Consider the following 20,814-nt stretch of genomic DNA (forward strand, 5'->3'; position numbering starts at 1 on the left):
GGGTCCAAGATAAGGAGTGTGGTTGTTAGTATAAGCATTGAATAAACATGAATAGCAATCCGGCTCAATGACTCCCAAAGAACAGAATTAGGTAGAGCACTGGTGTTTCTCTCACCTTACCATCACCAGGTTCATGGCCTAAGTGAAACACGAGTTAAACTCTATGCCATTGGACACCGTTTGTGAGTGTGGTTGTCCTGCTACAAGTTGTGTTTGTATTTTCCAGTCTAAAATAGATGTGAAGCAAGACTCCTTGCTGTAGTTCTCCTGTGAACCTGTAGAGATATTATCAGAGGGGCAACTGTCACCAACTTTGTGGCTCCTAATATCTTGGTATCAATCACCATTATATTTGGCATGACTTGATTCTCCACCAATTGGAATTTTGTAATCCTACTCACACTGAGACTAAACAGTAAAAAAGCCAACAGACATCACTGTGCAGTTTAAAACTTTAGTGAAACTACCTCCAAATTGATAGCACACTTGCAATGTTAAGTTTTTGTAAAGCTCTTGGAGTAACCTTATGAGATGGAGAATAATGCTGGTCATCAATTTTTTTACATAGTTTTCTCCCCATCTTCCAGGTCAAAAGCAATAGTATAATTGAAAAAACTAGCAAGTAGCTAACTTTTGTGTTTTCAGTATGTGCACATAGCATGATTTTAAATTAAATCTTTGCCTACTGTGGATGGCCGTTAGTGAAAGCAGTACTCAAACGGTTTCTATATTTAATCTTACCCTAACCAGTCTTAAATTTTGGCTACTATTAGATGTATACAATTGTGAAATTTTGCTTCTTCAAATATCAGATATTTGTAGGAAGAATGATGCAATTTTTACAAAATGACATTAAATTTGTGAAAATGTTGTAAAAACAGTAGCATGAGAAAACACTTGCAAAAAAAGTTTGCAGGATAAAAAAGAACCTTCAAATTTACCTTTTGCATGTACATGTGTTTTTAGTCAAACTGATAAAAAACTGTAACTGCTTTTGGAATTATGTTGCTAAAACACCTTCCACATTGTTGGTTTGCAGGAATACTAAAGTAAAAACGTGTTAAATTCACCAGGTGTTTATTTGGACAAACTACGTTTTAATTATTCCGATTTCATGAAGAAACTAAACTGCAACTCCACAATTTCCAGAAGTACAGCATTGTGAATTTTACTGAATTTTCATGAAGGAATTACAACTTTAAACAAAATGTTTGTTTCTGTGTCTATTGAGATGAAAATCATTAATAAACTATGGCCACTCCATTATATATGATATGCTGTTTTTACAACACAGACTATGAAGATATTTTGTAAGAGTGCTTGGGATAATATTTATGCAATTCAGTTTCCTCCCTCATCGAGATCCAGAAGGCTATTTGTTTGTTATCTGGAATAGATGGAGTCGTTGTCCTTGAACTCTTGGGTGTTTGTCTCCTACCGGACGACCATCTTTGACTGTTTTTTCTTCATGGTGATCCAGAGTTCTTTTGGTGACTCTGTAGGACATCTCCTGCTAGGACTAGGAATCTCACTCTCATAGGATTTATATACATTTCTCAATGGTAACAGTATCCTGGAAGTAAATTGACTGGTTTAAATGAAGCACGGACCTAACAAATAGTTCAATGAGTTTCTTGTCTAATAGGAAATTTGGAAAAGCAATATTCCGCCAAAAGGAAAATGCTGCAAGTGTTATATGCACGTATTTTTCTGTCTTATGTGGCTTTTTCATGGTAACTCTTCCATTTTTGAGCTGTCATGATATCTTCCACCTTCTCAAAGTCAGAACACCATATTTATTGCCTGTCATAATTTATATTGAAAATAATATTCTGGATCCAAATATGTTTCAACGTTTAATTAATAAACATTGCATTACATTGTATTGTAGCTGAACTGAAGAAGTTAATGAACCCGAGTAAGGATGCAGTAGCAAAGAATAACAATGTGAAAAAATTAACCTTTTTTCGCTTTGTTGGTGCTCCTTCAGGTCTCCCCCACGTCTTAAATTAATGAGTTAATATGGAACTTTAAACTGTCTGTCTTCCAAAGGGATGGCATTCTGAAACATAAAGTGTAAACTAATGTTAATACACATTGGTGGACTCAGATATGTCAAAACACTGGACAGAATACGCCATCACTATTCTGTCTACATAAGTAATGTGCACTTATGGCTGCCAGACAGTGTTTTAAACTATTTGCTCCCTCCGAAGATTGTAGCACATTAATGTCTGAGAAGGTAAAAATACATGCGCTGCAAAATATTGGTGCATTTTCGTCACCAAGAGTACAAACACCTCCTGTCATATTGGCAAAAAAATAATGGCGTCAGATGGTATTTTCTAAAACTTGAAAGTCTGCATATCTTACTCCTAATAACAAACTTTTAAATTATTTCACAGGATTTATGTGCTCAAGTTCTGACGTACGTTTGAGGAAGGAAGAACAGTCAGAATTCATTGAACATTGTGGTACCAAAGATGAAGAATGCAGCCTCAGTCCAAGCCCCAGCTCTGGTAATTTGCAAATTCACGTTCTTTCTTATAGTTGTTAGATTGATCTGCGACTGGTTCCTTCTAAACGTAACCCATGTGTTTTTGGGGTCACTACAGTGCGAACTCAACCCAAATGGATTGCGGGGCTTTACATGAGCATCAGTTACATTACACAAGGTCCTATTAATTTTTAGGTACATTCAGCTGAATAAATGTGATGTGTTTTTAAGCTTGTTGTAAGGAAACATTTGATCTTAAACATTAGATAGCTAGATCTGGGCACGAAGAGGTTAAATTGTAGCAATATCTGGCCCATCTCACCCACAATTTAAAAATTATTTCAACCTGACGGGTTGAGCAAGCTTTTTCTACAGTTGGACTTTTAGTACTCCAAACCCAAATTACGATTTGTTATACGGGAAGGTCTTTGATTTGCTCGCTGCAACATCATTAAAATATTTGGCTAGGACCCCGGAGAGGCACCGCTGGTGGGCTGCCCAGACCTTGAGCAGTACCATCGAGGGCTGGGATGGCCAGATGGTGCTCTAGAGCGAGACCGGCTGAGCAACAGATCGAAAGCCTGTGGAGAGGAGTGACCCAAAAGGAGTGACCTTGCTGCGGACCACTGGTGGTGGTAAGGGATTGAGGGAAGGACAGAAAGGAGCTGGTGTTAATGTGAGACCTTCATCCCTGGACCTGAGGACAGTGACCAGGAGTGAACCCGAACAGCACAGCAGCCCTAAAGCAAAGAGACAGGCACAGAGGAGTTTGATGGTGACATACAAATCTACCCTAGCAGCAAGGTGAAAAGGGGCGATCCCGGGGACGCCCGCTGTCCCCCTTGCAGGGTGCCCTGAGCACAAGGCCAGAGGTTGAAGGCGTCAGCCCGTGGAGGACAGCACCAGCCATCGGGCTTTAAACAGGGGCACAAAATGGCATCCACAAGAACAAAGCAGGATCGATCGCTGAAAGTTATGCTGACGTGATCGGCAGGGACCCTACCCGAGGAAAGCTGGCAGCCTCAGCCAGCGGTGCCCACGACAGAGGGGGTGAGGAGGAAGCCCCGCTGATAAGATCATTTATGGAGGCACTCTTTGCTTCCCTGCGCGAGGATATCCAGGCAGTGAAGCAGTAACTTGTACAGGACCTCACGGAGATCTGGCGGAGGTGGGCGATAGGGTGTCCATGCTCAAGGACAATGAAACTGGACAGGGAAAGGAGATCGAGCACTTGGAGCAAGATGTCCTTTGATTGCGAGAGCAACAAGTGGCACTGGAGGCTCAAACCAAAGACCTTGAGAACCGATCTTGTAGGAATAACATACGCATCCATGGATCACTGATGGGCTGAAGGCGTGGACATTGCAAACTATGTGAAGGCCCTCTTCCAACAGATACAGGGCTCACAGGAGGAGTCAGACGTCTAACTGAACAGGGTTCATAGACTGGGCCTCTCGAGAGTAGATGGAGGTTGACCGCCTGACACCCTTGCCTGCGTTCATGACTTTCAGTTGAAGGAGGCCATGCCGCCTGAGGCAAGGGACGCCCAGCCTGGGCAATTCTGAGGCCATAAATTTGCCTAGTACCAGAACATGTCTGCATTCACTGTTCAGGAACGCAGGACCTTCTGAACCGTCACAACATACCTCAGCCACAAGGGGATCTCTAACAATTGGAGTCACCCATTCTACTTTATCTTTCGATAAGAGGACACGCTTCATCAACTTAAATCCTTAGATAAGGCGTGCCGACTCCTAAACATCCTCAAAGGGGTGGCGAAGGGCTTGCCATGTGGGCCTCATAAGCACAGTGAGAGACAATGCAACCGAAGGAGGAGAACTCTATCATCGTCCAAAGCCTTCGCCTGGAGTCTGAAACCATAGTCCTGGAGCGACAAGCAGACATTGAGAGCCTTGTGAGAGACAGGATTCAACTGAGGACCGACCCGTAACTATGGCTTCCATGGTCTCCCTGGGAGATTGTGAGACTGTATTAGGCTCTTGGAGTGGGGGCAGCGGAGGAGTGGAAGATTCTGCTACATGCCGACGGATGTGGACTTACCTGGCTCCTGCTAGGAAACAACCTTCCGGACTTAGCTGGCTACTGCCAGATAACCAGTGGACTCACTTGTTTATGGTTTGTTTTGGTTTTTGATTAGGGTTTATGTTGACTCTGTACTTACTCCTTTATAGGGACTCCACTGTACATAGGGAAACCCCTCACCCGACCAGACTGCTAGCTCTGCTCACCACCTACATCAGTTGCATTTGACGCTACCATACTCTGGCATGTACCAGAGCCTTAGCCTTTGTCTATTCCTATCCTCGATTAACTGAAAGTCATTACACTTAATGTTAAGGGGCTTAACATCCCGGTCAAACGCAAGGCGATTCTGCCTTACCAAGAGCATGCAGTTGGAGATGTTTGCCTTTATCAATTGACGCACCTAACTCCTGGCAACTGCAGTAGACTGAAGTTCTGCCACTTCCCATATCAGTATTTCTCCTCCAACCCTACAAAGAAAGGGGGGTTGCTGTTCTTTTCCCCTGTACCTTTAAGGGGCAGTGGGGGCAAAATTGCGAAACTGAGATGGCAACTGCTAGCATATCAAGTACAAATAGGAGGCCTGTCCTTCACTCTTGTTTCCATATATATTCCTAATGATAACCAGGAGCAGTTCCTAACGCAGGCCTTAACAGTCTATATGGAATCCTCTGGTTGGACAGTTCTGATAGGAGGGGACCTCAATCTGGTGAGAAGTAATGACCTTGATAGGTCAGACGGTGCTATGGCTAACCAGGAGCACTTTCAGATGAGGGAGCGGACTCGCTGTAGGAGGTTGGATTGTGCGATCTGTGGCAACTGGCACACCCGTGCACTAGAGACTTCACCCTTTGCTCCCACTCACATAAGACACATGCTTGCATTGATTATTTTCTGGTCACTCAGGGCAGGCACACGCAGATCAAGGCAGTAAAGATTGAACCTAGGACACTGTCCAGACATGCTCCATTGATCCTTATGCTTCAGGTGACCCATTCACATTGGCCTAGCCACCATTGGTAGCTGCAGGAAACTTTGCTATACTGACCAGACACAGATCAGTACATCATGCAGACGATTCCTGACTTCCTAGCAGATAGCATCCCCGTGGCTACCCTATGGGAGACACTGAAGATAGTTATCCGGGGAGAGCTCATTGCTGTCTCGGCAGCAGACAATAAGCTGCATAATGAAAAGAAGGGGGAACTACAGGGGAAGGTGAGAGAATTGGAGGCCATTTGTTAAAAGACAGAGTCCCCAAGCATAAGGCGGCATTTAGAGACTGCAGTTCTGCAGTTTGGACCATGATAAGACAGAATATGCACTGCTACGCTTGCAGCACTCCTTCTACAAAGAGGGGGGGACAAATGCGGCAGATTAGTAGCTAACAATGTTACTGTCTAAGCAACAGGCTGAGATGGTAGATGCCTTTCTTCAGCCAGGTAGTACCGAAGTTACAGAGGATACTGCCATAGCAGCCACTTTTAGCGACTTTTAGAAGTCTCTCCATGAAATGCAAGACCTGCAGCCTACAGACTCACAGGCCTATTTGTGAGACACAGGCACATCCCGGCTGATTACCTTGATTAGCCCATTTGCTTACAGAAAAGTCATTGTGGCCATTGCGTAGCAGAAGCTTCTTAAATCCCCAGGTTCAGATAGCTTCTCTGCCCTTTTTTTTAATAAAACGTTTAACAGGCACTCGCTCCTATTCTTACCAGACTAACACATTGGTAGATACCCTCTCAAGCACAATGCTTGAGGCATCCATCAAGGTCATACCCAAACTGGGGAAGGACAAATGGTTGTGTGGCTCATATCGACCCATTTCACTTATAAACGTGAATGCCAAACTTTTAACCAGCATTTTGGCAGCACACTTAGGTCCCCTTATGCTAGGCCTGATCGAGCCTGACCAATTAGGCTTTGTTCCCCACACCAAGCGAAATCCTCCATCTAGTACACAAAGCCAAAATCTCACAGCAGAAATGCATGCTTTTAGCTATCAATATGGAAAAAGTGTTCAATTGAGTGTCCTGGCCATACTGACCCATTTTGGCATTGAAGACAGATTTTGGGCCTGAGCAGCATTACTGGTGAATGGGGTGCTAATAATAACAAATGATTTATAAAGCGCCTTGTTCCACCATCTGGAGACTCCCTGTGCTAGGAATACAATCTCCAGTACTGACCTTTAAATAGTAAGATTGACTGGCCCTAGGGTTGCCTAAAAAAACATGTCTTAAGTTTCTTACGAAAAACTAATTCTGACCCTTCCTGTCTCAAATCTAAAGGCATAGTGTTCCTTAATTTAGGGGCCAAAAAGCCAAAGGAATAGCCACCCATACGGGCTTTTGTCACACTGGGAATGAATGGCAGTGAGCGAGGCCCCAGCGGACTTGAGGCTTGTGCTAGGTCGTTATGACTTTACCAGGGGATGTAATTATCGACGTCCCTTCCCATTCAGAATTTTGTGGCAGAAACACAGCGCTTTAAAGGAAAGTCTCTTCCTCAGAGGAAGCCAGTGTAATTTAGCAAGAGCTGACCCAATGAACGACTGCCTCAGGATATGAAGCAGCAACCGTGCTACCGCATTCTGCACTTTTGGAGTTTTGCCAGTATACCTTGTGATGCTTTTAGATACAACACATTACAGTAGTCCAGCCTGGACATATCCAGTGCCTGGACTACCTATTATCTGTATGCCTCTGGAAGAAATCCCAAGATTTTACTCAGACTTTTCAAGATTCTGAAACACTTTCCCATCAGGCAGGAGATCTGACTATCAAATGACAGATTGGCATCAAACCAGATGCCAAGTGTGTGGAAGTAGCCTCTTTCTAGCGTGGTTACCCCCATTTTTGGCCTGTTTGTCAGTGTGTTTTTACTGTCTCACTGGGATCTTGCTAGCCAGGACCCCAGTGCTCATAGTTTGTGGCCTACATGTTAGTATGTTTTCCTGTGTTGTCAGTATGCTTGACTGTGTCACAAGAGTCCAGCTAACCAGAACTCCAGTGCTTAGGCTCTTTCTGATTCCAAATGTGTACTTACATACTGGTAACGCAGAATTTCACTCCAAAATTGGCATACTGAACCCACCTTATAAGTCCCTAGTATATGGTGCCTAGGTACCCAGGGCATTGGGGTTCCAGTAGATCCTTATGGGCTGCAGCATTTCTTTTGCCACCCATAAGGAGCTCATACAAACACTTCTTCAGGACTGCCATTCACTATTTCACAGCCATTTTCACTGACCAGGTAACGTATAAGTCCCCTATATGTCTAATCTCAGGTCCTGAAGGCTAGGTGTAAAGTTACTGTTTGTGGAGGCACCCCTGCACTAGCAGAGGTGCCCCCACGTTGTCCAGGACCAGTTTCCTGGACTTCATGAGTGCAGGACGCCATTATAAGTGTGCACTACACATAGGTCAATACATATTTGTAGCTTCACAATGGTAACTCTGAAAATGGCCATGTGAGGTGTCTAGGATTGAGAAATTGTACCCCAAATCTGATTCTTGTATTGGGGGGCCAATTCCATGCACCGTGGGGGCTCCACCATGGACCCCAAGTACTGCCATACCAGTCGTCTGAGGTTTTCACTGCAGGCACAGCTGCTGCCACCTCACAAACAGGCTTCTGCCCTCCTGGAGCTTCAGCAGCCCAATCCCGGGAAGGCAGAACAAAGCTTTTCCTTTTAGGAGAGGGTGTTACACCCTCTCCCTTTGGAAATAGGTGTTACAGGCATGGGAGCCTCTGGAAGTGCCTTGAAGGGCACAGATGGTGCCCTCCTTGCATAATCCAGTCTACACCAGTTCAGGGACCCCCAGTCCCTGCTCTGGCGTGAAACCGGACAATGGAAAGTGGAGTGACCAGTCCCTGTCCATCAACACCCCAGGGGCGGTGCCCAGAGCTCCTTCAGAGTGTCCCTGGGTTCTGCCATCTTGTTTTCAGGATGTTTAGGGAACTCTCGGAGCATCTGAGTGGCCAGTGCCAGCAGGTGACGTCAGAGACCCCTCCTGATAGGTCCATACTTGGTTAGGTGACCAATCTCCCTCTGAGGGCTATTTAGGGTCTCTCCTGTGGGTGTTTCCTCAGATTTGGATTGCAAGACTCCAGCAGGGATCCTCTGCATCCTTTACTTCATCTTCTACCATCGGATCAACAGCAGAACTGCTCCAGGAGCTCTACAACTGCAACAAAGTATCCAAGAAGACTACTGCACCTCTAACGTCAGCTCCTGGTAGCAACTGCAACAGTTTACAGGTTGTGCATGCTCCGAGGTCTGCCTGTCTTCATCCTGCACCAGAAGAACCAAAGGAATCTCCAGTGGAGTGATGGAGTCACTTCCCTGCTTCAGCAGGCACCTCTCTGCAGCAACGACCGGTACTCTGCGTCCCCTCTCCCGATGACCAGCGTGGATCCTGGAACACAGGTGGTAGACTAAAGTGACCCTGACTGTCCAAACGTCCAGCTGTCCAAATTTGTTGGAGGTAAGAGCTTGCCTCCCTGTGCCAGACAATACCCCTGTGCACCAAGTGTTTTGCAGCTCCTAGGGCTTCTGTGCGCTTTTCTAAGAAATCCTTTGTGCACAGTGTAGCCCAGGTCCCCAGTACTCTATCCTGCAACGCTCAGCTCAGTGAGTTGTTCACCGGTGGCGTGGGATCCCTTTGTGTAGTGCTGCGACGACCGCTATTTGCAACTCCTTTGTCCCCATGCTGTGGGACTCCTGTGCACATTGCCTGGTCTTCTGAGGGCTCTCTGAGTTGCTGAGAGCCCCCTCTGCCTCCCCCTCCTGGGTAGAGTCGACCTGGTCCTTCCTGGGCCTGGGCAGCATCATGTTTTGTGAAACATGAGTTTTGCGTTTACCAAGGCTTGTTGGCGGAATCCTGTGACGCAAACCAGACTGCATTTAGCCATCCTGCGTGGGACATCTTCGGCACAAACCAGGAACCCGTATCTGTCTTCTTTGGTGCAATACTGACTTTGTCTTCTCACCGGTGGTTCCTTTTTTGCACCTTCATCCGAGTTAGCAGGGGCTCCTGTTCTCCCTGGACTCTCCAGTGTTTCTTGGACATGGTCCCCTTCATCCACAGGTCTTCAGGTCCAGGAATCCATCATTGGTGTCTTTCAGTCTCTTCTTGTTCGTGCACTGTCTTCTACCATGGCTTCTAGTGTGTTTTAGGAAACTTGCAGTGTTTTACTCCTGCTGTCCTGGGCTCTGGGGTGGAGTATTTTACTTACCTTTGATGTTTTCTTACACTCCCAGCGACCACTCTACACACTACTCTTGCCTAGGTGGGAAACCGACTTTCACATTCCACTATTTAAATATATGGTTTGTGTTCCCCCTAGGCCCATTGCAACCTATTGTGATTTTCACTATTTACACTATTTTCTGACTGTTTACTTACCTGTTTTTGGTTACTAGAGTATGTTTTATGTATAATACTTACTGCCTAAGGAAGTATAGCATTTAAGATATTTTTGGCCTTGTGTTACTAAAATAAAGTACCTTTTTTTTTTGGTAACACTGAGTATTGTCTTTCTTGTGTGTAAGTCCTGAGTGACTACAGTGGTATTGCAAGAGCTTTGCACGTCTCCTAGTTCAGTTGTGGCTGCTCTTCCTACAGCTACCTCTAGACAGGCTGGCTTCTAGACACCGCCTACATTTTACTAATAAGGGATAACTGGACCTGGTATAAGGTGTAAGTACTGTAGGTACCCACTACAAACCAGGCCAGCCTCCTACACCAAGGTTCTTCACTTTCACCATGGGAGTCAGTACTGGCCCAAGTACATCTTGCCACCCAGCAGAGGACCAGATAGATGGTTGTTTCCCTACTAAGAGAACGTCAGTTTTTCCAGCATTTAGCTTGAGGCAACTCTGGTACATCCACTCTGCTAAATTGGCCTGACAAGAGCTGAAGCCAATTGCAGAAGCTCCCTCGTTCTGAGACAGGGCAATAATAAGCTGCATGTCATTGGTTTACGACGCAATGTTAAAGCTGTGACTCTTGATGACATCTGCAAGGGGGTGCATAAAAAGGTTTGAGTGTGGGCCTCAGAGCAGAGCCCTGAGGCACCCCTTGCCACAGTAAAACAACCTCTGAAGAATACGATTGTTGAACCACCTGAAAGGTGCAATTCTGGAGGAAGGAAGCTAGCCGGCGCAGAACCATCTCCCAAACACTGTAGTTCCATAGCCGTTCCAACAAAAAGGCTGTGGGATACAGCGCTGAAGGTGGACCTTGGGTATAGCATGATCAGTGCAGCAGTTTTGCCCCCATCAGCTATATGTCTCAGGGATTCGGACACTAACAATAGTGCCAACTCCGTGCTGAACTGCGGACGAAAGCCCAATTGGGTCTCATGCAATAGATCATCAGCCTCAACAAAATTCCTCAGCTGATCATTTACATATTTCTCGGCCACTTTGGCAAAGAACGGAAGCAGAGAGATGGGCCTCAAGTTTTCCAGCTTTGCAGGGTTTAAAGTAGTTTTTTTCAGTAGTGGCACAACAATGGCCTGCTTCCACCTCAAAAGGACTTGCCCCAATATAAAAGATTTATTGAGCAGGTCACACAATCTAGGTAGGTTTGCCTCCCCCCTCCCTTGTCCCGAAATCATGGGCGAGGCAGAGTCATTTGGAGAGCCTGATTTCACCCTAACCAGCAGAGCACACAACTCATCAACTGTAGAGTCCTGTCTTTACATCCAGTGGTTTAAACCAGGCTTCAAGGCATGGGGCATCTCTAACCTCCTTCAGGAAGGAATCATAAATGTTATAAAAACCCTATCATGAAAGAAATTGGCAACCACATTGCATCCCTCCACAAATGGAACAATGGCCGTGGAAACCCGATCCAAAAGGGAGAACGATTTTACAATGGTGAATAACTGCCTTGAGGAGTTCTGAGCTCGCTTGGTCAGCATAGAAATGGCTGTGTGTAGTTCTAATATGTTTCTGACAGTCTTTCAGTGCCTTGCAATAGATAACTTCATCCAGGACATTGAACATTTGACGCCAACGTAGCTCAAGATGTTTGCATGTCTTTTTTTGCATCCAGAATTCATCATTGAACCATTCAGCTGAGGGTTTGAGACGCTGAACTGTATAATTGAACTTCGGTGCAATGTGATTGAGCGCATCAGTAATCCACTTTATTACGGACCCCCTTCCCATTGGCAGGGGGACAAGACAAAGCTCTCAACTTGGAGCAGAAGCTTAGGGATGGCCTGCATATTACCGGGGTGAGGTTTGGGGGGAAGGAGCACACCAGCAGCCCCTATGCTGACAATTTCATTGTGGTCCTTGAGAACCCATTACGGACCTACGAGCCTACTTACCTTAAGGTCCGTCACTGGGTCACCCATCCAGACATCCGAGGCTTAGGGGTGGATGAGAGCTTGAATTGGGGCGGACCCCGACAGAAGGATTGCGGGGATATCTACTACAGGGCACGTTATACAGCATGCAACACTGAATATAGAAACTACCACTAAAATTACAACGTATTGGTATTTAACACCAGCTATCTTCCATAGAGGGACCCCGAATTGTAGTGTGGACTAGTGGAGGGGCTCCGGGGACCTTAATCCTCCTACTTAGTGCTTGTTCAAAACTCACACAGTACTGGGATGCTTTTCTGACGGACATAGACACGTATTTCGCGTATTTCAGCAAACAGTGCCCTCTCTTCCCTGTATACATTTTCGTGGGGCTTCCCAATCCATCGGCCTTTCCCCTTAAATGTAGGAGGCACGGCACAGTGGTTTCGCACTGGGAGCGGCGCTGCTTTGGGGTACAGAGTCATACTGCTTGGCTGCATAGATTATGGCACATACTGGATAGGGAACGCCTGAGCCCTGCATTAACGCGCCAGCTAGCTATTCACAGAGAGTTGTGGCCACCGTAGACCTCACTGCTTTCAGCAGCATTACAGATTGGCATGCTCTAAGTATCTACGCTTGTTGCCGTGGACGGAGCCAGGGAACAGGACGTCTCTGGGGCAGGCATAAGATGGGGTGCGGGAATGATCGACTGACCCTTGAATCCATAATACCGCAATGAGTACAGGAGGGAGGGGAGGATGAGCGGAAGGGGATAGTTGGGGCAATGTATTGATTTTTTCTGTTCTTCCTACTGCTGTGCAGGGCACCGAGTAAGGGTCGTGTCCCGGCCTGTGTGTTTCTAGCAGATGCACTGAAATAAGAATAGCAGATTTGAACCATAAAAAAACACAGTTATAGTAGTTGTCGTTACAAATTACTGAAATTCTCAAGCTATGAATGGGACCCCAATTCATAACTTGCACAACAGCTATGCAAACCATAACACACACCAAATGCAACCCTATCTTTTATAAACCCTTCAGTGGAGAGACAAAAACCAGATTACCTTCAAGAAGTTATTGATACAAGAACATGTACGTTTTGTAAAAATGTTATCTCGTTGACAATTTTTTTTACATTTCTATATTTCACCTGCACCATGCAGCTTTTATTTATTTCATCCCTGTTAGATTGATTTAAGGGCAGTCACATTTTTAACCACGTTTTTACTATAGAGACCACATTCTTACATTTTTTTCAGTTTATCCAAATCAGATTCGCATGTTGTATTGCTTTTCTTATAGTGTGCATCATTCTAGCGTATAGCAGGTTTATGCTCAACCTTTTACCACATTCCAAGCAGCATAACAACTTGAAGGAATCCTCTGTTCTGACCTGTGGACGAGGGGGCGGTGTAGATCATATCTTCCCGAGCTTGGAAATCACTCACTGGGGTTTGAATATTGACTTCATCAACTGACAAATAATTATGCCTTTCTGGAAAAATCACTTTGCCTGGCCGTGCTAGTTATTGTAAACATGTGTTTTGCAAATATGTCAAATACTAACTGCCCAGCGTGCCTTGTAGCACTGTGCCAGCTACTGTAATCCAGATCCAACGAGACCCCATACGCCATATTGTTTTATGTACACATATCATGTCTAAAAAACTCCTGCGATAGAAAATAAAGTTCTCTGCTCCGATGCAGAGGAAAAGTTAGGCGCAGGTCAAGACGTCTTTAGAGGTCCATTGTTGGGGATCCATTTTATTAGAAAACAGCTTAGCCCCTTTGTTGTCTAGGTAATACAGATTACTGAGTAATGTTTCAATGATAATTCGGTTGTAAAACATCAAAATTAAAATGCAAAATCAAGTGACAGTCAAGCAATATAACAAAGAAATGGAGTATTAAACGTATTTGGAATGCATGGCACCAGCCTTGTGGCTTTTGCTCAGATCTCAGACTCTTTTTAAGGGCAAACAGGGCTTCATGTAAACACACACATTTTTAAAAGCAGAATTTAAGAAACTAAAATAGTTCATGCTTAAATGTCTTTGAAGTAAATAATAATAGTCTCCTTTGTCTCCCTCTTCCGATAGAGAATACTTTATGTCAAGTATTATATGCTTCTCTATGCTAAGATATTGTGCATGCATGTTTTCGAATCTAATGGGGTTTCCTGATAGTTGTTTCAGTGTGTATAAAAGCAGAGGAAGAAATTGATCCCATGCGCCATGAGGACGGTAATCAAAGAGAAAACATCAGTAGTCCAACAAGTAAGACATGAATACTTAACTACTTAAAACTGCATGCGTGATGTTTTGATTAACTTTCCTTTTCCAACATCTGGTGACACAAAGGTCTTTTCATAGTAGCTATATTTGCTTAGGCCTATATCTTTATTGCTTTGTAATGTCATCAGGCTTATTACATTTTTGAGAGGATACAGTTCAATGGCCCGTCGTCCAGCAGAAATACCAATCATCCAATAAACATTTATTTCAGCATGCCACCCAGTTAAATCTGTTGCAAAGTAAAGTGTCTGAAGGTATTCCAGTCTCTTCTGACTCCAGGTGCTCTAAAAGGATAGAGGTAGAATTAAAGGAGTGAGTTTTGGCATCAGGCTTAACCTCCGTACTATCACTCAATGCCAATTCATAAATATTTGATGTATTTGTTTCTTTTTAAATGCCATTGTCTTACTTATTTAATTTGCATAATTACTTCATAATATAGTTAATTTATTTGGAGGTTTGTCGCCTCTTTTTCCCCCACCTGTTTTTCTTGCCTTTTCTATTTGTGCAGGGTGCGAATCAGTCACAGACCTTTTGCCACGGACCTCAAACTTCTTCTATTTTACCATAGTTTTAAAAGACCGAATGGTTTTTGGAACACATTTAGTTGAAAGATTAGGAGAGTATGGACCATTTTTCTGGCTGGGCATTTCTTGGACATTTTTAGAAAGGTTTTGTTTTGTGGTTTCTGACAACATACATTTCAAGAAGTCCCTAAATTATTTTCCACTTCTCCAAAAAACAAGTTTTCACAAACCATAGTGAGAAGAGTAACTCATGTAAATTGTGGCTAGCAGCAAGCAGCATCACTCAACAGTTCCATTTTAACTTTAGACACAATGCTTCAAATACAGTATTATTGTTCTTGAGGCATCATCTACTTGCTTGTCCACAACATGCACTAAAGTATACAAAAAAGTAGGGGACCAAATGTTTGAATTAATCTTAGTCACTAGTGATTACTCAGGCCACATCGAAGTCCATCATTATTTTGAACACCATGCCACCTCAGTGTGGACCAAGCCACATGCAAATCAGTCTTTACCCTGTTCCAGTGGGAACATTCTAGTCCGAAATGCCAGGCCAGGTCCTCCCTAAACTGGAAGACAATCAACTCAGGACCTGTTTCGACCAGGTTAAGGCTCATCACCCAGTTATAGCTTGGTTCCAGTGACAGTGTGCATGAGACCCACATCTGGACATACCCGTCCCACTTAGGACGATACACTGAAGTATAAAAAAACATGATGGGTGGAGTTCACTACCACAACCTGTTTCTTTCTGCCTCAAGTCAGTATTGTCCATGAATGTGAGCAGTGACTCTGACCACACTCGACCCCATGTATGTGCTCACTGAGATCTAACCTAATCTATTGTTTCTATTCCAGGCCCAATGGGCCTTTGTTTCCTATCCACAGGGTAGGAGGTGGTTCAGGGAGGTTCATTACAAAGAAGGCAGCAGCCACCTAGCCCCTATCCACCATTTCACATCCACGGTGTCTTCGGCTTGGAAAGGGCAGGCCTCTGCTCTCTGCTCCTTTCCCTAGGCCACATGTGTTAGCTAGGCTGGCAGCTCTCAGGTGGCTGTTTTGGGCACAAAGCCCTGAAGTCATGTCAGGGTCTTTTAATCTCCGCAGCTACATAATAGCCTCCTGTTCAAGACCTCGTTATGGGATCTTTTTGTCCAAGTGTTTAGCAAAAAAAGGATTATCTGATTGAGACTTGTAACTGCAGATGCCTCACCTTAAAATATTCCCCAGGCTTAAGGCTGGATCAGGAAAAACTCGAGCATTACCCCTACGTGGTAGTAGTTGGCGTCGACCAGCTCCACATCAGTGCCTCCCACAACAGAAGTGATGTGGCAGTGCCTTCATAAGCGCGGCTCTGGAGAGGTTCTTTGGACACTTTTTGTCCAACTTTTTCCAACTTTTTGGCAATAGTCTCTTTTTTTAGCTTGCTTCTGTTGTGCTAAGGACATGTCCCCTGCGAAATTCTGTGGTTTCAAGACTTGTGGGGATTGTCAGTGTCAGATGTTGGTGTCAGGTTTAGTTTAGTTTAATGCATTTTTAGAGCACGTGGCTGCCCGAAAGCTTCCCAGCGCTAAAAGTAGACCGCCAGACTAAGGGATGCCTATGCTGTGAATAGAAATGTCTTCAATTTCTTACTAAAAGAAGATTGCAACTGTTCTTGTTGGAGTTCCAGAGCGAGTGAATTCAAAAGTTATGCAGCTTTGACAGAAAAGAAACTACTTCCCCATAATGTTTTCCTAAACCGGGTAGTGTTGATTTACAAGGCGGTGAAAGATCTAAGTGCCCTCTGAGGGATATAAGATGTTATACATTGCCTGAGAAACAGCGGACCCTTATCATGGAGGGCTTTATATGTCATACAAACAGCCTTAAAGTTAATACGTTGTTAGGAAGCCAATGAAGCGAGGCTATTACTGGTTTGGCAGAGAGGTGTCTGGGTGTGTTCATAAGCAGACGTGGAGTGGCATTTTGCACAACCTGCAAGCTCGTTTTTACGTAGCTAGGAGAGCCAAGGAAAAGAGAATTACCATAGTCCAAGCAAGATAAAACAAGGGCCTGAATGATGAGTCCTCTAGCCGAGAAAGGTAGAACTTTAAGAATTTTCCTGATGGTTCTTAGTAGGCCGAAACAAGTTGCAGCCAACCTTTCTGTTTGGCAGTCCATCATGAGACGGGAGTCTAACCAGAAGCCTAAACTTTTTATGGTTTCTTTAGGCGGTGGAAGGTCTTTAAGATCTTCCAATACCAGGTCTGGAGACCTAAAGAGGGGATACTTCCCTACTATTATTACTTCCGATTTATCATCATTCAATTTGAGTTTAGAATTAGCCAACCATCTAGCTATATCTGCGAGACAGGAAGATAGTTTGGTTTGTACAACATTGCCAGTACTGGATAGAGACACTACCAGCTAAGTATCGTCGGCATACGTTACCAGGGAGAGACCGTAATATTCAACAATTTTAGCTAATGGGACTTATAAACGTTGAACAGAGTGGGGCTCAGCGCAGAGTCTTGAGGGACTCCACAAGTGAGGGGGAATGTGTTGGAAAAGAAGGAGCAATCAAGGACTTGGAAAATTCTATCTCTTAATAAGGAGGAACACCAATTAAATGTGGTGCCTTCAATTCCTATTGATAGTAGTCTTTGAAGTAGTATACTGTAGTCCACAGTGTCAAATGCAGCACTGAGATCCAATAGAATAATGGCTGCATGTACACCTAAATCCAGTCGTTGGCAGGTTTCTTCCATAACGGCTAACAGAGCCGATTCCATGCTATGTTGTCGTCTGAAACCCATTTGTGAAGGAGGGAGGAGTTTATGACCTTCAAGAAATCATGTTAGTTGACTGTTGCTATGTTTTTCAATTATCTTCGAAGCAGTGGGAAGGTGAGCAATAGGTCTGTAGTTACTAAAAAGGGTCGCATCAAGTTTAGTTTTTTTTAATAGAGGCTTAACAACTGCATGTTTCCAATGCAGGGATACAAGGCCAGATGTTAAGGAACAATTCAATATATCTGTTAGTATGGGCAAGGTTATGTTCGACCCCAAGGCTAGAACATGAGGGGGAGCGGGATCTAAAGGGGATCCAGATGTTATTGTATGCAGGTATTTAGTAACTAAGTCTTCTATTACAGGTTGGAAAAAAGAAAATGTAGCTCTGGGCAATTGGGAGTTGTCATGTGGTTACGGACCTATCTCTTGAGGGGAATCAGAGGAAAAAGTTGAATGAATATCTACAATTCTCTTTAGGAAGTAGCCTGCCAGGCTATTACTATGGTCTATGTAGGCCTCCACGGGGTTATCCACAGAGGGGTCCAGGGTAATTTCTTTAAAAATCGTAAAGATCTCTTTGGGAGAGTTTGCAGACTGTTCTATTCTGGAAGTGTAGAAGGCTGCTTGAGCTAATTTAATTTCCACATGAAATGATCTAATCGCCTTCCTGTATTCTGGCTTAGAGGTATCATCATAATCCTTCCTCCACCTCCTTTCGAGCTGCTTACAATTCTTTTTTAGTTGAAGCAGTTGAAGCGTAAACCATGGTCTAGTTTTGCAGCCAATCCTTCTGCTAACAGTCTTGATTGGTAGTATGGTATCTAAAGAAGTGGAAATCCACCTATTGAAATTCTCTATTGGGCATGATCCAGACTCATCAAAGGTAGAGTGCGAAAGATGTAATGAGTCCCCACCTTTGTTTTTCTCCGGTGCATGAGGGTCGGGGACCTGCCCCAAGGCCTGCGTTGAGTGCAAATCTATGCCCCTCAAGGTGATTTAAGAGTCCGTGATAAAGCTCTTAGTGGTGCAGCAGAAGAAAGCTCTGTGTTGTTCCAAATCTTGTTCCAGTGGACTCTCTCTCGAGTCCCCTCTGGGAGTCATTCTGGCAGACATTCATCCTCGAGGTCTAAGATCTCCTCGTTGAAGTCGGGTAAGCGAAAGCACAAGAAAACTGTCTTTGGCTTTCCCTGTCCAACCTCGTGCTTCACCTGCAGAGCTCCCATCAGACCATCCCAGTGGTACCTGGAGTTTCCCGGCACAAAGACGATGCCTGCCTAGTTGTGGGAATTTTCTGACAACGTGCATGTCATCTTTGGGGCCTCAGCTCCATCTGGCACTTAAGGGCTCCACGGAACCAAGAGTGCCCTGGCTGGGTTACCGCCAGCAAATTTGCCCTTGTTGCTAACCGGGCCCTCGGGATCCATCCCTGGATTTAGGATCAAGCAGCTTGGAGTATCACCACCTACCCTGGCTCTGTCACATCTGAAGCCTGCCACAGTGTCTTTGCCGCCACTTGACGACGAGGTCATCATCATTTCCGGCGTCAAACAGGCAATGCCTTGGGCCCAATGCCATTCTAGGCCATGCCATTCCCTGGGCTTCTTTCCACTAGGATCACCCTATAACTCCTAAGAGGGTGATGAAGAGGAGGTGTATGATTCTTTGGAGGAGGACCCTGCAGATGAGGAAAACTGGTATGTGGAGCTGGGAGATGACAGTGGGCTAGACCCTTCCCCAGACACTGGTATGCTGTCCTCTCTGGGCCAGGCTTCGGAGGAAGATGCGTCATTCGCCACAGTGATGCGCAAGACCTGGAGGTCCTGACTTTTGAAGTCAAATCAAATGTCTTGACCGAGGTGCCTCAAACTCAGCGCTGATGTTAGACCTGTCAGCTCTTAGCGCAGTTTCCCATCTTTTTGCTTCTGACCTTCTGTTTTTAATCCTGGGCTGAGTTTCGTTTGTGCCCATTGCTTTAGGACTATGGGCACTTTACCACTGCTGACAAGTACTAAAGTGCTAGTGCTGACCGTATAAATTGTAGTTGTGATTGGTTTATCCATGATTGGCATGTTTTACTAGTAAGTCCCTAGTAAAGTGCACTATGTGTGCCCAGGGCCTGTAAATCAAATGCTACTAGTGGGCCTGCAGCACTGATTGTGCCATCCACACGAGTAGCCCTGTAAACATGTCTCAGACCTGCCACTGCAGTGTCTGTGTGGGCAGTTTTAAACTGCCATTTCGACATGGCAAGTGCATCGATTTGCAAGCCCAAACCTTCCCTTTTACTACATGTAAGTCAAAGTCACCCCCAAGAAGGCTCAAGGCAGATCCATGGGCGTGGTGCAGTGTATTTAAAAGGTAGGACATGTACTGGTGGGTTTTACATGTCCTGATTGTGAAATACTGCTAAGCTCGGTTTTCATTATTGCAAGGCCTATCTCTCCCATGAGGTAACATGGGGATTGCATTGAAATATATTTTAAGTGTAGTGGGAGCAGATAGATATTGGAGCTTGAGGTCTCTGATCTCACAATTTAAAAATACATCTTTTGGGGAAGTTGGATTTTGAACTGTGAGTTTAAAAATGTTACCTTTAACCATTCTGTGCCTCTGCCTGTCTGCTGAATACTAATCTGGGTCAGCATGCCAGTCAGGCTGTTTGTGCATTCACTCAAGACAGTCACACAAAGGGAGCTGAGGTGTCCCCTGCATATCCTGATGGCTCATCACCAAGCTGATGGGCCTTCCTGAGCTAGTGTAGTGGGAGGAGCTGACATTTGCACCTGAATAGGGCTGTGCCTGTCCTCACACAAAGCAGTTACCAACCCCCTGGAATGTGTGTTGGGAAGTAGGGCATTCTCTTACCTGCCAGCCGTATTGTGGAACGACCTCCCCCAGCACATCAGGTCACTTATGGATTTCCACAAGAACCTGAAAACTTGGCTCTTCAACTGACGCTTTATGTGCAACCCGCACTTACTCAGCACCTGGATACCCTCAAGGATGGCATGGTTTGCGCTCTACAAATCCACATTATATTACATTCTGCCTGAGGAGGACCGTGCAACCCTCAGCCACGCATTACTGGACGGCAGTAATGTGGCTACGTTTGTCATTCGATGTGGACTGGACACCATGGAGTCCCTTGGTAGAGCCACGGCATTTATAGTGGTGCTCAGACACCATGCTTGATTACGGTCCTCTGAGTTTTGGGGGATGTTCAGTCATCCTTGATTGACATGCCCTTTGATGGGTCTCGCCTGTTCGGTGAGAAGGCCGACACGGCCCTTGAGCACTTCTGCGAGAGCAGGGTCACAGCTCAATCTTTGGGCTTCTCCC

At 44.9% G+C, this 20,814-nt stretch overlaps 1 protein-coding gene across 9 annotated transcripts in view; it reads left to right on the forward strand.

Moving 5' to 3' along the window:
• Positions 1-20,814, forward strand: part of ZNF670 (zinc finger protein 670) — a 185,762-nt gene that overhangs the window by 106,086 nt on the left and 58,862 nt on the right. For all 9 annotated transcript variants that reach the window (XM_069234430.1, XM_069234431.1, XM_069234433.1 and 6 more), the window contains 2 exons: positions 2,406-2,519; positions 14,064-14,153. In XM_069234430.1, coding sequence (XP_069090531.1) covers positions 2,406-2,519; positions 14,064-14,153 — 204 coding nt within the window. The remainder of the gene's footprint in view (positions 1-2,405; positions 2,520-14,063; positions 14,154-20,814) is intronic.

This window comes from Pleurodeles waltl, chromosome 5, assembly GCF_031143425.1.
Source record: "Pleurodeles waltl isolate 20211129_DDA chromosome 5, aPleWal1.hap1.20221129, whole genome shotgun sequence".
Taxonomy (NCBI): domain Eukaryota; kingdom Metazoa; phylum Chordata; class Amphibia; order Caudata; family Salamandridae; genus Pleurodeles; species Pleurodeles waltl.